The following is a 17,092-nucleotide window of genomic DNA, read 5'->3' on the forward strand; positions in this document are numbered from 1 at the left end:
AAGCCAAGATCAGTTCCAGTTTCAGCATGAGCTCCCGAATTCATACATTTCAAGCACTGATGGTTTATTATATTTCATATCAGAGAAATGAATAACTCGAGTTTGGAATATGCCAGAGGATCAGTCCTGAAAAGGACTTTTGCAGTCAGGATTAGTCCTTAAAAGGACTTTTGGTGTCCCTAGTTGGCGAACTGCAAGGAGCAGTTACACAGCACTGGATAACAGAATAGCAAGCTATCGATCTGTCCCTCAATTAGCAGCACAGCTCTCCCTACACTGACTCCAGGCAGACTGTAAAATGGCTGCCAGGTTTGTTTCTTTTATAGGGGAAGGTGGCCTGTGTGGTAAAAAATGCCTGATTGGCTGACCTTTGTCACCTGACTTAAAGAGAATCTGTACTCTAATATTCTTACAATAAAAAGCATACCATTCTATTCATTATTTTCTCCTGTGCCCCTCTGTGCTGTTTCTGCCACTCTCTGCTGTAATTAACAGTTTTAGGCAGTGTTTACAAACAAACTAACCAGCTTCTAATAGGCTCAGCTAAGCATAGTGTGTGAGTCATTCAGAGTATGCAGGGGGCCTGCAGAGGGTGTGTATCGCTTCTACCAATCACAAGCAGCCCTGCACATTCCACACAATCAAGCTTTAGCCCGACAAACAGGACAGAGGAAAGATACATTGATTTATTACAGAGACAGTGCAGTTAGGAAAGACTGCAGTAAGCCAGAGCAGATTAGAACAGGCATAGGAACTTATAGGATAGAAGAACTAAGGCTGAAAAATTTGTTACAGAGTCTCTTTAAGGGTGAAAGGTCAAAATATGGCACCATGAGAAAGTATGGGTTGGATGTGCATTTCGTGCATTCACCACGAACTGTCCATCGTCAGAAATATTTCACTATTCAGGAGAAATTAATCACGGGAAACCACAGTCTCTCACTTAAAGCGACACTGAAGCTACGCAAACGTATGATATAATGAATTGTATGTGTAGTACGGATAATAGAACACTATTAGCAAAGAAAAGAGTCTCATATTTTTATTTTCAGTTATATAGCTTTTTTTTTAATAACAATATATCATTCTATCATCATATTTTCAGTTTACAAATTACACTCTGTATTTTAAGTGATGAAACAAAGAAGAGCTAATGATCATTTGAACTTCCTTGCAGTAAAACCTTAAACAAGAAACAGAGTGAGACAGGTTGAGATATGTGCTTCAGAAAACAGCACTGTAGCTGACCCAAGTTGGGTCAGAGAGCTCAGAGAAGCTCTCTTCCACAGATAACAAGTGAAGTTTCTCAACTCTTCTTCTACTGGAAACAATATGAGACTCATATCTGTGCTACTAATGTTCTATTTCTTAGCAGTACTACACATACAATTAATTATATCATAAGTTTATTTTCACTTCAGATGCCCTTTAAAGCTGAGTTATCGCATATAGAGCCGTATCCTATTAAGTTTTCTCCGAGGAGAAATTTTACAAAGTTTATCAATAAAATACTTTCAAAGCTCCCACCAAGCAAGAAATTACTCATATTACCCTTTTACCCACTTTTTAGTACTTTTTCAACTGCTAAGTGCTAAAAAGTTATTTTTTAGATGAGACAAAAAATTATCTCCAGTGGCGTAGCAATAGGGGATGCAGAGGTTGCGACCGCACCAGGGCCTTTGGTCCAGAGTTGCCCACTAAGGGGCCTCCTTCATCCATCTTATTAGCTTTTTATTGGTGCTATGTTAATAATGAACACCTCCATGTGTGCATTGAATAGTGGTAATCCTATTACCACTATCCTAAAATAAGCTATTTTTCCACTCTGATTACACCTCTCTGACACTGCTGCTGTTCTTGGTATGTTTTGGGGCTCCATATCAATAGAATGCTTGGGGCCCCATGTAAAACTCCCACCGGGGCCCCCAAGCTCCTCAGTTATGTCACTGATTATCTCCTTGGAGAAAGCTGGGGAGGAAAGTTAATAGAATATAAGGGTATGAAAATAACTTTTGAGAATGCCAGAAGCCAGCGAAACTGTCGGGGGAGCCTCATGCTGCCTGCATGGGATGCCACGCTGTCCCGGTCCCCGCTCCACGGATGCCTACAGGTCTGTAAAAGGGCTTTTCCACCTAGCCATGCATGCCGCCTGGTCAGTTTGCTTGGACCTTTTTTGCATAGATTTGGATTTCTTTTGTAGTTAGTATTAAGTTATATTTCTGGTGCATATGTCCTGCTATACAGTATTCTGCACTGCCACATATTATTAGATAATATGATTATTAGAAGACCCCAGTAACTTTTACAGGGGGAGCGGTCAGATCGCTGTAATTGAATTGGTCAGGTCCCACATAGAGGTTGGTGCTGCTCTTTGGTCCACCTCGGTGACTATAGAGCGATCTGTAGAAGGACACAAATGGAGAGCGCACTCAGGGACTCTGGTGTGTGAAGGGAGGCTGGTGCAGGAATAATCTCACCTGATCTGATGGCTGGCAGTCCAGTATAGGAGAAGCCAGCGAAGGAGGCATGCGTTCCACTAGCCGGGGACCAGGCTTGTTGCAGCAAGTTATCCGTCTCCTCAGGGTGGTGATAGGCACTGGGGTAGCTGTCCGTTCTGCATATAGCAACCCGCTGACACATCCTATCTTGCTGGCTTTTCCTATACTGGACTGCCAGCCATCAGATCAGGTGAGATTATTCCTGCACCAGCCTCCCTTCACACACCAGTGTCCCTGACTTTTAAGGAAAGCAAATTATGCTCACCGTTTCTTTTAAGCAGAAGGGCTTTTCAGTCTGTTGTAGCCCCCTATGGTTCCTGACTTTCACATTATACTCAGTGTAGCTTCCTAGCAGGAGGGCTTTTTGGTCTCTTGTAGTCCCCTTTACCTTCCCAGTGGTTCTGGGTAACAATAAGCTGTCTGGGTATTCTGTAGCACTGGTCCATGCCCTATCCCACAGGGCCATGTCAATCCCTATCATGCCCTCATAAAGGCCTAAATGTCTGGAAAAGGCTGTATGCATGACAGGGCTCTGTAAAATATAAGCTATAGGCTTGCTGTAGATCAGTGGTTCTGGATGTGAGCATGGCTTTAAAGGCATGAAGAGAATGCACATCCTCATTCAGCAGTGATGCATCATGGGAAACCAGTTGCTCTCTTAAAGTTGAGTTTTTGCATTTAGCTTCTGTCTTTTAAGAAGGCAAATAATAGTCAGCGTTGCATTCTAGCAAAAGGCTTTTTTGGTCTTTTGTAGTCCCCTATACCTTACCAAAGTGGTTCTTGGTCACCATGAGTTGTCTGGGTATTCTGTAGAACTTTTCAGAACCCTTATCCCACAGGGCACTGTCAATCCTTGACATGCACTGATAAGGAGCAAAAAGGGTGGAACAGGCTGTATGCATGTGGAGTTTATGTGGCTTTAACTGCCAACTGTGGCTGAAAAGTGCTCCAGCTGCCTGCTTAGCAGTAGATGTTCGCATTTAGGACAAATCGGCTCTCAGGGAAAGGGTTAAAATGTACAATCTATAAACTTGCTATACCCCAGTGGTTCTTGATGTGATCCTAGCTTTATTTAAAGGGAACCTGAACTGAGAAAAAATATTTAAAATAAACACACGAGGTAACTTGAAATGAACATTACATAGTTATCTTGCCATCAGTTCTTCTCAGAAGCTCACCATTTTCTTTTGACAATGATCCCTTCCAGTTCTGACAACATTTTGTCAGAATTGAAATATATCAGTTGCTGTCAGTTACATATCAGTTGCTGTCAGTTATAGCTGAGAGGACAACTGATGTGCCATGTATCCCTATGGCTCAAGTGGGTGATATTACAGTTTAACAGTGTGCTGACCAGAAAGCTGTTATGGGGTAATGGCCATTTTCAAAATGGAAGATGGCGAATTCCCTTGATCACAGTGGACAAACAGGACGCAGGAGAGGAGAAAGGGATTGAGGAGTAGACTACACGGGAGGTAAGTATGACTTGTGTATGTTTATTTTGACTTTTAATTTTCAGTTCAGGTTTTCTTTAAGTGTATGAAGCAATGATTTGAATATTCAATAGGGACGCAGCATGGTAAACAGCTGCTCACTTAAAGTTCTTAAAGTTGAGTTTCTACATATAACTTCTGTTTTTTTAAGAAGATAAATTACATTTAGTGTTGCTCTTTAGCAGCATGAATTTTCAAATTAGGGAGAAGGGAAGCAGGCCCCTCAGCGCCCCCTCCCCCAATCAATCTCCAACCTCAGCTTTACTCTAGAGCAACACCCTCTCATCAGCCGCAAATCCATAAAAAAAGCAACAGATGGAGGAGGAGGAGGCATGTATGGTCATTTAAAGAGACCCTGAAAGAAAAAAAGCACCCCAATTTTTTGTACTTAAAGAGAATCTGTATTGTTAAAATCGCACAAAAGTAAACATACCAGTGCATTAGGGGACATCTCCTATTCTCCTCTGTCACAATTTTGCTGCTCCCCGCCGCATTAAAAGTAGTCAAAAACAGTTTTAAAAAGTTTGTTTATAAACAAACAAAATGGCCACCAAAACAGGAAGTAGGTTAATGTACAGTATGTCCACACATGGAAAATACATCCACACACAAGCAGGCTGTATACAGCCTTCCTTTTGAATTTCAGGAGATCATTTGTGTGTTTACCTTCTGTCCCCCTGCAGCTCTCATGCACTGAAGAGTGACAGGCTGTGAGGCTAATTGTTTCTTCCTGCAGACAGCTCTGCCCGTGTCTGTAATTCCTCAGTATGTGTCAGCCAGCTCCTTTTACAGCCTAACAGAGGACGATTTATCCAGCTCTCTTGTCTCACTGATATCATAGAGCAGAGACACTGCTGGCTTATGTAAATAACACACACACGGGAGTGTGCATAGAGGGGCCTGGGGGAGGGGCGTGCATAGCAGATCACACTGAAGAGTTGGCAGCCTTCCAGACACAGGGCGATAAGACCGACAGGGGAATATACATTGATTTATTACAGAGACGGTGATAGTAGAAAGTGCTGCAGTAAGCCAGAGCACATTAGAATAGGTTTAGGAACTTGTAGGATGGTAGAAAATAGGATGAAATTTTTGTTACAGAGTCTCTTTAACTTAAGAGAGAGAAGCTTCTGGGTCCTCCTGAGGCTTCCCCCAGCACCCTCCTCCTTGCTGTTCCAGCACTGATATTCCCACAAGCCCATCAACAAGGCCTTGTCTACGGAGCCCATCTCCACTGCATAGGCGCAGACAGCTCTCACCTGTGCACTAACACAAAGCCGAAGGTGCTCAGCTTTTTCTGCCAAGCCTGAGTTCACAGGTGCTACTAAGAAATCCTGAAGAAACAAGAGAGTTGAAGTTATAAAACATCAGGGGAAAAAGCTTGTCACCTTTTTACTAGGTCCCAATCGTAAGTGAGATCATCAGCCACATTGATCCAGGTCAAGTGATAAAAATACCACCAGCCCACCACTTGCCAGCTCCAAAATCCACCTATCAGGCTTCCCCTGGGCAGGTGACGAGATTCGGCAAAAAATCCCCATCCAGCATGCACTGCAGCAAGGAAGACACAGTGATTTCCTGTCCCTTGGGATAGGGTGAACACTTTAATATCTTTGTGTTTCCTGTCCCCTAGATAGGAGGAGCACTCTCTGCATAGTCTTTGTCATGCAGAACAAGTGCAAAAATCAGTATATCAGAAATGTGCTGCACAAAGAGTATATACTATTAGGCTCTTATCTCACATATCTGCAGTCCTATGAACCTTTAACATTTTAATTCTATTTTTTTTAATGATATTCACATTCAGGGCCCAAAATATGCACGTTAGATAAGATGCATTCTAGGATACACACAATAAAATAAATATTGAGCATGTTGCCTGAATCCTTACATGAAGTTAAATGCAATATGTTCATGTTTGACTGCATTGTACCTTTAAAAACACAGCATAGACACAGTAGTAGAAGAAGCTCAGGACTTGAGCTGTAGCCAGGCTCTGTGCAGCAGCAATACGCTCTCTGTGTGTGGTTAGGCTACAGATCTACTTACAGAAACCATTCCCACTGTCTCTCCTCCCTTTTCTTCTGCTTTGCTTTTGTTACATTAACCCCTCTCGCAGAACACCTTTCAGACTCTCCAAAGATAAGGATGCAAACAGACTGTAAGCTCACCTTGCAAGGTAAGACTAAATGTATTACATGTATTTATTCTCTGTATGCTCAACTGAGATGTAGAATCCAGTAAGTTAGTAAAATGAGGATGTGAAAAAAAACATGTACAGTAACTCATATCATCTAAACAGGTTTTACTTATAATCATTTTACTACAGTTCATATGCGATGATTGTTGACTTGTTGCTATGGGTACTGAATTTTAACACTGTTATCTGGAAAATCTTCTAGACCACCAGACACTAGTTACTAGATGATCCTGTAAATAAAGGGGGGCAAGAAGCTAAAGAAAAAAAAAACAACAGAAATGTATTAGTACATACATGATCAGTGCAGAGGGATAGTAAGACATTTCCGAGGACCATAATTAAAAGTTTTAGGAGGGAGGACGGAGCAAAGGAGGGAGGTCATGATGGGGTGCTTCTAGGAAAGCCGTTGCCAAAAGTCCTTCACTTAAAATGACACTCTCAAATTTGAAAAAAATGTCCATTAAAAATTATAGAGTTTTGTTTTACCTTCCTGTGGATAAAAACAACAACTTAAATTGAGCTTTAAATTTGAATTTAAATTTGGTAAATTCCCCTTTGTTTTGATTATTTTTATAGCACAAAGAAATTTTTTTTCCAGATATTAAATTCAGCTTTTGTTATTAATTCTGTTTATAAGATCAGAGATGCAAACATAAGTGGTGCAATGTACACTATCATAGAGTTTATAAGCTTTTCTACTGTAACATTATAACTCTATCTTTAGAAAATGTGACACTGTTGATAGTGTGGAAAAGCATGACTTAAATGTAAAAGAAGAAAGGGCTAGGGGGAGAGGGATAGGTTAAAAAATGTACATCTTTTGCAGTTTCAGTTTTCTACGATCAGGACCGGAACCTTCAGTATACTTATTGCATGCTTACGAAACCCTACCACCATTTCTGCATCACGTCATACACATTACATTATCAATTGCCCATCAGTTCCCTTCATAATATATTGCCCCTTCCAGTAGGTTTTTTGATTGGAAAATGGAGCACCAGTTGGAAATTAACACAAGCACAGAAAGAGCCTACAAACTCCATGCAGTTAGCATCTCGGAATTTTAAAATAGGACTCTGGGAAGGTGTCTAAGCTGTTATCAGTCTTTGACTTCTTGCCCTGATCTTTTTATTTAATCAAAACATTCAGGCAACCTAACTTGTTACCTGAAATATTCCTGTTCCCATTGTCTCTTTTATAATGACATGTTTCTCTCATTCTTGTTGTTATTGATGTCATGAGAATGCTGGGTCATGTAAATATCACATACTATAAATGTCTTCAGTAATATAACAAATTAATCTTACTCCTTAACACTGCATGGACCTGTAGAAGCTATACATCTCTAGTCGTACTTGCTGCTGTTATCTAACAATGGAGTTACTTACAGTCATGGCACGCAGCAGCAACTTGTAGTTACGTAGTTCTAAATTATAACCAGTTACACATTTTTGTATGTCCCATTGCTCTAATAAAGCTTTGAAAACTGGTGGTTGGCTAAATAATGGTAATTTAGAAGTGGTGACAGTACATATTCTCCAAAAAAACATAATGTGAACTGGGAAGAGGTCCAAAGAACCATTTAATCTGTACATTAACCAATTTGCTTTCCAGGTTAGCCAATCAACAGATCTACTGTGATTGTCTGCTCCATTTGAATAACCAAACTGCAAAAAAACAAAACAATGTTAGCAGGCATGCTGAGAAAGCAAGATGTTTTAAATATATAAATAAAAATTTAGTGGCGGTAAGAGTAAACATGCGCCAACCATTACAAGTATGAATTTATTTTCTGAGACTCGCAAGTTTTTCGTATTTGCCTCTGAAAATATTTGTCACTAGAAATGGCTCTAAATGTGAATCTTGTTCACAACAGCACACAAGTATCAGTGGATTTGTAAATTACTAAGACATGAAAATATTTCTTATTGACTCTACGTATATTATTTCCAAGGGCTGACAGATATACATAACAGGAAAAGGTGAGAAGATTGGATGCTGTTGGATTATTATTAACAGGCATGACGTAATGAGGTGGATAGTTTACCGTCTGGTGAATATTTTATGCTAGTAGATAAAGTTTCAGCTGCTTACAGACATACTGACAATGTTACCAATGGAATTGGAGTTAATGTCATTGTCTCCTTATTACCTCAGACCTATATAGGTCTTATTGAAGCAAGGCATTATATTCTTACTTAGTTGGAAATATACGCACACATGCTTTTGCGCACAACAAAGAACAAGGATCAATGGATGCTATGGGTAACCTATCATAAGATTAAAAAAAAAAATTGTGGTAAAATCTTTTCTTACAACGTAAATACATTTTGCTAGGGTAATCATTTTGCTGCCCCAAATTGTCCCTTGTGTCTTTTTTTTCTGTAACCACTTTCCTACCTCATCATTTCCCCTTAAAAACCAGAGCAATTTTAAATTCACTCCTCCCATTCATTCCCCAATACCGTTATCACTACTTATAACACCAAAATGGATCTATTTTTTTTTGGGGGGGGGGGGGGGGGCTAGGCTTTCTTTGGGTGGTACTTTTTGCTAATAATTTTTGTATTTCCTATGCATTTTAAAAATAATAAAAAAAAATGAAAAAGTCATTAATTCGCAGTTTTCATCCTTTATAGATTGAAAATAAAAAGTGCTACTGTAGTTAAAACACACATTTTATTTACCCATTTGTCCTGTTTATTACAACATTTGAATGATGTCCCTAATACAATGTATGCTGACAATATTTTATTTGGAAATAAAGGTGCATTTTTGCAGTTTTATATCCATCACTATTTACAAGCCTATAATTTATTTATATTATATCAATGATTATAAGCCCTTATTTGCAAAGATAACAGCAATATACCCTCATGACAAACATATTAAAAAAGCTGAGCCCGTAAGTTAACTATTTATGTATTTTTTAAATGCTTTTTTTTTTTTACAAGTTTTTTTTTTTTTTGGGAAAGGGGGGGGGGGGGGTTATCTGTGGGGAAAGGGGAGTAGAAGGGATTAATAGCTAATGATGATTTATTTTTTTTACTGTATTTTAATGTATGTAACTGTATTTTTACTTTTGTCTTTTAGATATCCCAACACTTAATCCTTTGTACTGTTAACAGTACACCGGAAATGCTGTGTGTGTTTTACTTTCATTTTATGAATGATCACAGGTATCTCACTGATGCCAGTGATCGTTCATTACAAGCACTCTCATCGAGTTTGGGAACACATGTTCCCATTCACCGATCAGTGCACGTTGGAACGGCGTCAGGCGAGCAGCGGCAAAAACACTGCAGTATGTATAGGAGCATACATTTATATGCACCAAGGATCTGAAGGTGGTTAAAAGCTTCCAAATTTATATACAGTGAGGTCCATAAATATTTGGACAGAGACATTTTTTTTCTAATTTTGGTTCTGTACATTACCACAATAAATTTTAAATAAAACTAGTCAATTCAGTGGGGTGAACAAAACATTTACATAAAAGAGCGCTTTATTAACTAAGCTGTGCTGCTACAGCAGCCCAGTTGAATGACAGCAGAGAGTGTTATAATTCCCTGCGCACGCTATGTAGCCAGGCTATAGGGCCAGTCAAAGTGCAGGAATATCGTACTTTGAAGCTACTGGACCACCGGGCTCCGTGCGTGTTCAGTGGAGCATCCAAAGCACTCTTTTAACTATCTGAGCCCAGCGTAATTTAACTGCGCATACGATGGCTGCATAGTGTGTGCAGGACTCTGCTGTCATTAAACTGTGCTGCTGTTTCAAGCCCAATGTGAGGCAACTAAACCTTTTTAAACAATCCCTAATTTCAGGGGCTCAAAAGTAATTGGACAAATTAAATAACTGGAAATAAAATGTTCATTTATTATACTTGGTTGAAAACCCATTGCTGGCAATGACAGGCTGAAGTCTTGAACTCATGGGCATCACCAGATGCTGGGTTTCTTCCTTTGTAATGCTCTGCTAGGCCTTCCAGTTGCTGTTTGCTTGTGGGCCTTTTTGTTTGAAGTTTAGTCATCCTCTACAAGTGAAATACATACTCAATTGTGTTAAGATCATCAAGTGACTGACTTGGCCATTCAAGAATTTTCCACTTCTTTGCTTTAATAAACGTATGGGTTGCTTTTGGCTGTATGTTTTTGTTCATTGTCCACCCGTATCATGAAACGCTGCCCAATCAATTTGAGTGCATTTAGCTGGATTTGAGCAGACAGTGTGTCTTTGTACACCTCAGAATTCATTGGACTGCCTCTGTCCTGTGTCATATCATCAATAAACATTAGTGTCCCAGTGTCACTGGCAGCCACACACACCCAAGCCGTCACGCTGCCTCCACTGTGTTTTACAGATGATGTGGTATGCTTCGGATAATGAGCTGTTCCACATCTTCTCCATACATTTTTATTGCCATCAATCTGGTAGAAGTTGATTTTGCTTTTTGGTCCAAACAATTTTTTTTCCAGAACTGTGCTGGCTTTTTTAGATGTTCTGTAGCAAAACCCAATCTAGGCTTTCTATTCTTGAGGCTTATGAGTGGATTGAACTTTGCAGTGCACCCTCTGTTTTTACTTTCATGCATTCTTATCTTTATGGTAGACTTGGATATCAATACACCTACCCCATGGAGAGTATTGTTCACTTGGTTGCCTGTTGTGAAGGGGTTTCTCTTTGCCATGGAAATGATTTTGTGATCATCTACCACTGTTTTTTTCTGTGGCCGTCCAGGTCTTTTTGCATCACTGAATTCACCAGTGCTTGCTTTCTTTCTCAGGATGTACCAAACTGTAGATTTTGCCAATTTTGTAATATTGTAGCAATTTCTCGAATGGGTTTTTTCTGTTTATGTTTTCAGCTTAACTCCTTGCCGACCGCCCCATGCCAAGTGGCGTGATGGCGGCGGCAGCCCCAGGACCGCTCCACGCCGATTGGCTTGAACGGTCTTCTATGGGGGCTAGCAGGAGATAGCGCCTATCCACTTGGAAGGCGGAGCTCCACTCCGCCTTCAGTCTCCTAGCGGCGATCGCTGCTCGTAGACTGTTAGACGGTGAAACCGTCGTCTATAAACATTGTACAGTGCTGCGATCTGCAACAGCGCTGTACTGGGGACAGCCATGTGACATGGCTGTCCCCCTGGCAGGCACAAAAGTGATCGGCTGTCATAGGCTGAAGCCTATGACAGCCGATCACGCTGATTGGCTGGTGGGGGAGGAAGGGAGGGCGGGATGAAAAAATTATAAAAAAATCCACACATTTATTTAATAAATAACAAAATAAATATTTATTAAAAAAAACAACAAGGGGGGAGCGATCAGACCCCACCAACAGAGAGCTGGTTGGTGGGGAGAAAAGGGGGGGGGAGTCACTTGTGTGCTGAGTTGTGCGACCCTGCAGCTAGGCCTTAAAGCTGAAGTGGCCCAAGGGGGGGTTTAACACCATGGTCCTCAAGTGGTCAAGGATGGCTTCTTTCACCTGCATGGACTGTATAGGGGGTGCACCGCATGCAAAATTGGGATGTTGCAGTGCTGTAGTCCTAGTGTCCTTTTTTACTGGCTCCAAAAGTTGAGAGTTATGTAACTGTGGATCTTGACCTGCTGGGTCTGTGAGTTTGATTGAATCCTTACGATATTAGTTATTTATGATCTTGTGCTAGTATCAGGATATTTGATATATTCTGAATGCCATTTTCTAGTCAGATTTGTTGTGTATGTGTGTGTTTTATTGACCTAGCTTGTGTCTATATATTACCTATGTATGTTTATGGTAAACAATGTATAGTTATTAATTTTATCTTATAGCTGCACTCTTTTTGCTCAAATCAGTTTATCTTATCCTTGTGGGCAGTATATATTATTGCAGCATTTTATCTTATTTCTACATGTTTATGGGTGACAATTAAATCTAGACTTTCGTCAGCCATGCTGCTGTTGTTGTAAATGTAGATTGTGGTTTGGCACTGTCTTCAAATTTTCTTATTTGTGAGACCACAAGACTTTTTTCCATTTTGCCTCTGTCCATATCTGATGAATATGGGCCCAGAGAAGATGGCGGTATTCCTGCAACATGTTTATACAGTATATAACATATTCTTTGAGTTTAACATAATTTTTTAATGCAGTGGCAAACTCTGTTCACATAAAATGTTTTCTGGAAATGGTCCTGGGTCAGTGATTTCCAGTACAGTATTGCGTCTGTTTTAAATACAGAGCAGTCTCTTTGATGCCACAATTTTTTCCATATTCCCTGAATCTTTAACAGATATTACAGGTGAAACTTGAAAAATTGGAATATCGTGCAAAAGTTTATTTCAGTAATTGAACGTAAAAAGTAAAACTAATATATGAAATAGGAACCCTTTGCAGGTGTTTTGGATTAATTAGCTAATTACAGTCTGGCACTTTAATGCTGGGGATACACGGTACGTTTCTGTACCGTGTATCGACCAGCTGATCAGGCCAGCTGATAATATTAAGCTGGCCCGATCATGCTGTTCGACCCGCACCTGCTCAATTCCCGCCGGCGGACAATGGCAGGGAATCGAGCAGTAATAAGGAAGCGCCGGCGGGGACGAGTGGCAATCGATCCGCGCGGACGAGCGGGGATGTGGCGGCATCGAGCCGCTGGCTCGATCCGGCGCATAAAACGAGCCGTGTATGCACGGCATAAGACTAGAATATTGAAAATTTTCACAATAATGTAATAGTCTGATATACTGATTTTGGAGTTCTCATAAATTATAACAAATAAAGGCTTGAAATATCTTGCTTTGCATGTAATGAGTCTATTTCATATACTGCATTAGTTTCACCTTTTAAGTTGAGCTACTGAAATAAATTAACTTTTGCATCATATTCAAATATTTCACGTTTCACCTGTGAGTACCGTAGATGTTAGTGACATTTTAGTTTCAGGAATGTTATTCCAAAATTGTTGCACTTTTGTCCCATGAAGTTCTATGCAGAATTGTTGTGTATTGGATTCTCTTTTTTTCTTTTATTTTGGGGTGGTGGGGGGGGGGCTACCCAATCAAGTTATGGCTCTATTATAAACAGGGATGCTCAACTCCGGACTCGGTTGAAATCCGGATAGTTGTTATCCGGAATTCATCTGGTTAAATCAAATCACCTGTGCGGGGTGGGCGGGGAGGTTAATCTTGCCCATATGATGTCTTCTTAGGTCCGTCCCTCGGCACCTCCCACGATGCAGTCCACACGCGTCACGTGACTAAAAACACTTCCCCTAACCCGAAAGGAGGAAGTGTTTGTAATCACGTGACAGCCAATTGGACCGCATCGTGGGAGGCGCCGAGGGACGGACCTAAGAAGACGTCAGATGGGTAAGATTAACCTCCCCGCCCACCCCGCACAGGTGATTTGATTTAACCGGATGAAATCCGGATAACAACTATCCGGATTTCATCCGAGTCCGGAGATGAGCATCCCTGATTATGAACTAATTTAGTTGAAAGATGTTCCACCAAATTATACCTATGCTTTTCAAATGTGATGATTGCATCAAATTCACAATTAGCATATTCTCTTCATTAAAGCAAACCTGTGAGCAGGGCCGGCCCTCTCATGAGGCGGGGTGAAACATTTGCCTCAGGCGGCTGATCTGGGGGGGCGGCACCCGCCTGTCCTTGGATGCTGGGGGCCGCTCGCCGAGCTGGAGGGGTAGCTGGCAGAAAGGGGGTATTGGGCCTAGCGGTGGGGAGGGGGGTCGGCCTGGGTCCCCCGATCTGCGCTGCTCCTCCAGCGTTAAACCAGCGTGCATATCATTAAGAGGCAACGGGCGGGGGAATCACTCACCTCTTCCGCGTTCCATTGTGTGCTCCACTGACGTCACTTTCGGCAACGCCGCCCACTGTATTGTAAGTGGACGGCCTTGCAGGAAGTGACGTCAGTGGAACGCACGATGGAACGCGGAAGAGGTGAGTGATTCCCCCGCCAGTTGCCTCTTAATGATATGCACGCTGGTTTAACGCTGGAAGAGCAGCGCAGATCGGGGGACCCAGGCGAGGAAGGGGGGGGTCCGACCCCCCTCCCCACCGCTAGGCCAATACCCCCTTTCTGCCAGCTACCCCCCCAGCTCGCCCCCCCCCCCCCCCCCAGGTGGGGGGCGGCGGCAATTTTTTCTAATTTTGCCTCAGGCGGCAAAAAGTCTAGGGCCGGCCCTTCCTGTGAGGTTTGCTGCAGCCCATTTTGGGTGCTTAACTCAGGAGGGGGAAGCCTCTGGATCCTTCAGGGGTTTCTTCCATGCTCCCCGATCCAGCAATAATACCTCCAAAGTGTAGCCCCACTTCACCTGCGCTGTAGAGCAGACACTCAGGTGGAAAAAGACGCTCAGATGGCTTTTTCCATTCCGCTCAGGTGGAAAAAGCCAGGCCCGCTCGGGTCCTTGCTACCATGCAGGTGCAGACGGGTTTGTGATTCTGCATGTGCACAAGCTGTTGACTAGCTGTTGACTAGTGGTTTTATGGGGGCCCCAGCGCTGCATCGGGCTAGAAGAGGAGGAGGACAGGGGAAGTCTATGGAGGATCCAGCCTTCCCCCTCCTGAGGTAAATGCCTCGTAGGGGAAATTTTTTTCCCTACAGGTACACTTAATACAATATTTCATATATTGTTTTGGTAATCTCTTCTATGAAATATATAGTTTCAGGCTACTTTCACACTTGATCCGTTGTGTTGGACATCCACAGAAATAGGAGCATACCACAATGGTGATGAAAAGTATTAAAAGGGTGCGGGGTTAAGCCAAAATTTCAAAATGTCATTTATAACAATGTTTTTTTATTGTATCTTTATCTGCATTAGGATAATAAATATGTTAAAATAACGGTATTAAAAAGGGCATGGGGTGAAGCCGAAATTGCAAAATATTGTCTATAACAATGAAAACGAAAATATATCATAAGGATGATAGTAAAACATTGGTAAATATTACTGATATTTTAATACAACTAAACCTAACCCTACTCTCACACAGAACCCTCCCTCCTCGAGGCCTAAACCTAAAACCCTCCTTATTGACACCTAACCCTAAGACCCCCCTTCCTGACGCCTAACCCCAAAACCCCCTTCTGATGCCTAACCCTAAACCCCCTCTTGCTGACACCTAACCCTATAACCCCTTCCTCCACCACAAATAAAGTTACTGGTAATACAAAAAACAATCAATGTCTAAAGCAATACATTTTAAAATGATCATTTACAAAATGATAATTCTCAAAACAGATTTGAAAACGATAATTCTCAAACTGAAAAATTTTGATTGCACTGCCCAGGCATCCGCTATTTATCGGGCACCCAAATTTCTGCTTTTGGTGCCCAATAGCTGATATTTTGCATTAGCGCCTATGGGTCGCCCAAATAGTCCATTAGCCGCAAGCACCCACATTTCCTGCTTCCCCATTTAGTATCCAAGGTGCAATACTATGCACAGTACACCTTCCTGTTTTTAATTAATATATGTTAATAACGTACAGTGAGCTAAGGGAGCCAGGCAGATGCAGTGCATACACATATAATGGGAAATTAATGGGCCTGCTCTCTCTTGGAGTATGATTACCTGGTACTCCATAACCTTAGTTTCACCCACCGTCCTTCTCTACACAGTTGTGTGTAAGGGCTAGCAGCAATTCAGAAACAGAGGTAGAGAAGAGGCAGCAGGCTGGAGATGGAAGAGGATGCCATTACACCTCATGTGGGTCCCAAACAGCAGAAGACAGAGGCGTGGGTCCAAGCAGGGCAATCGTTAGAGAGTGTGTGACCGTTGGGAAGGTGGAGGAGACACAGGGCAACCAGCAGGAAAACAGCAGGAAATCAGTTACATGCAGCTCTTCAATGTAAGCCTTTTTCCATTCGGAAGAAGATGATGAGTGTGTAGCAATCTTCAAACTTTGCGCAGGGTGATCCACGGAGGACATGCACACTCACTTTTGGGTACCACATCCCTGAAAGGGACAGTGGAGCAGTAGATTTGTTCTGTGGAAGCTGGTAAAACCACTGCATCACCATGTCTAGCTCCACCTCTAATGGTTGCCATTGGTACTGCATCTAAGGAGGTTGGTGTAAGCCAGACTTCCAGCGGTGAGGAAGTACCAGGCAGTAGCCACAGGTGAAATGGCATCAGACAGCATTTGTCCAAGCAAGCAGGTTACTCCAGTGACTGCCTCAGCACCCCTAGTTCCCACTCCTATCAGTCAACCAGAGGAGGTCTGTGAAAAGTTTCAGACCTAGGCACCAATCAGAGAGTAATTGACCAGAATGCTCAAATCAACTTGCAGCTACTGCCCCACAGCATATTTGACTCAGTTCCCTTCCTTGACCTGAAGGCCTTTGCCAAGTGGCGTTGGAAAGCGCCCAACAGGGTGTGCCCTCCCTCTATGAACATGTTTTGAAGGTCCTGTCATGTAAATGATCATATTTGGTGTCCAGCCAGGTCCACATCACCATGGACAACTGGACAACCGGGCACGGAGTGGGATGCTAAGTGTCCTTCATGGCACACTGGGTCACCTTGTATCACTCAGTGTGCAGTAGTCTACAACGTGCATTGAAGTACCTGGAACCCCCGGCTGAGGGGTGTGGTGGGAAAGCATGGACCATCCCTCTCCTCCTCTTACTCCTCCTGCTCTTGCAGTCTTGTACCAGCACCCCCTTCCAAGACTCCTTCTAAAAGACACTGCCCATGAGCTGTATTCTGCTTTGCAGAAAAAGGTTTGCACTTGGCTGGCGCCCTCCTAACTCACAATGGGACAAGTGTTTTGCAACAATGCCAGCCTTGTAGCTGTGCTTAACCTGGGAGTCGACCCATAACGCATGTGCCCTGCTTTGTGTATGTACTGAACCTGGTGGTGCAGAATTTCATATACAGGTACTCAAGGTGA

The 17,092-nt window shown here is 42.2% G+C and overlaps 1 protein-coding gene across 1 annotated transcript in view; it reads left to right on the top strand.

Moving 5' to 3' along the window:
* Nucleotides 1-5,657: 5,657 nt before the first annotated feature.
* Nucleotides 5,658-17,092, top strand: part of LOC137534137 (reticulon-4 receptor-like 2) — a 121,584-nt gene continuing 110,149 nt past the window's right edge. Inside the window, exon 1 of the mRNA XM_068255513.1 lies at nt 5,658-6,170. Coding sequence (XP_068111614.1) covers nt 6,140-6,170 — 31 coding nt within the window. The 5' untranslated portion in view covers nt 5,658-6,139. The remainder of the gene's footprint in view (nt 6,171-17,092) is intronic.

The sequence above is a fragment of the Hyperolius riggenbachi genome, chromosome 10, assembly GCF_040937935.1.
Source record: "Hyperolius riggenbachi isolate aHypRig1 chromosome 10, aHypRig1.pri, whole genome shotgun sequence".
Classification (NCBI taxonomy): domain Eukaryota; kingdom Metazoa; phylum Chordata; class Amphibia; order Anura; family Hyperoliidae; genus Hyperolius; species Hyperolius riggenbachi.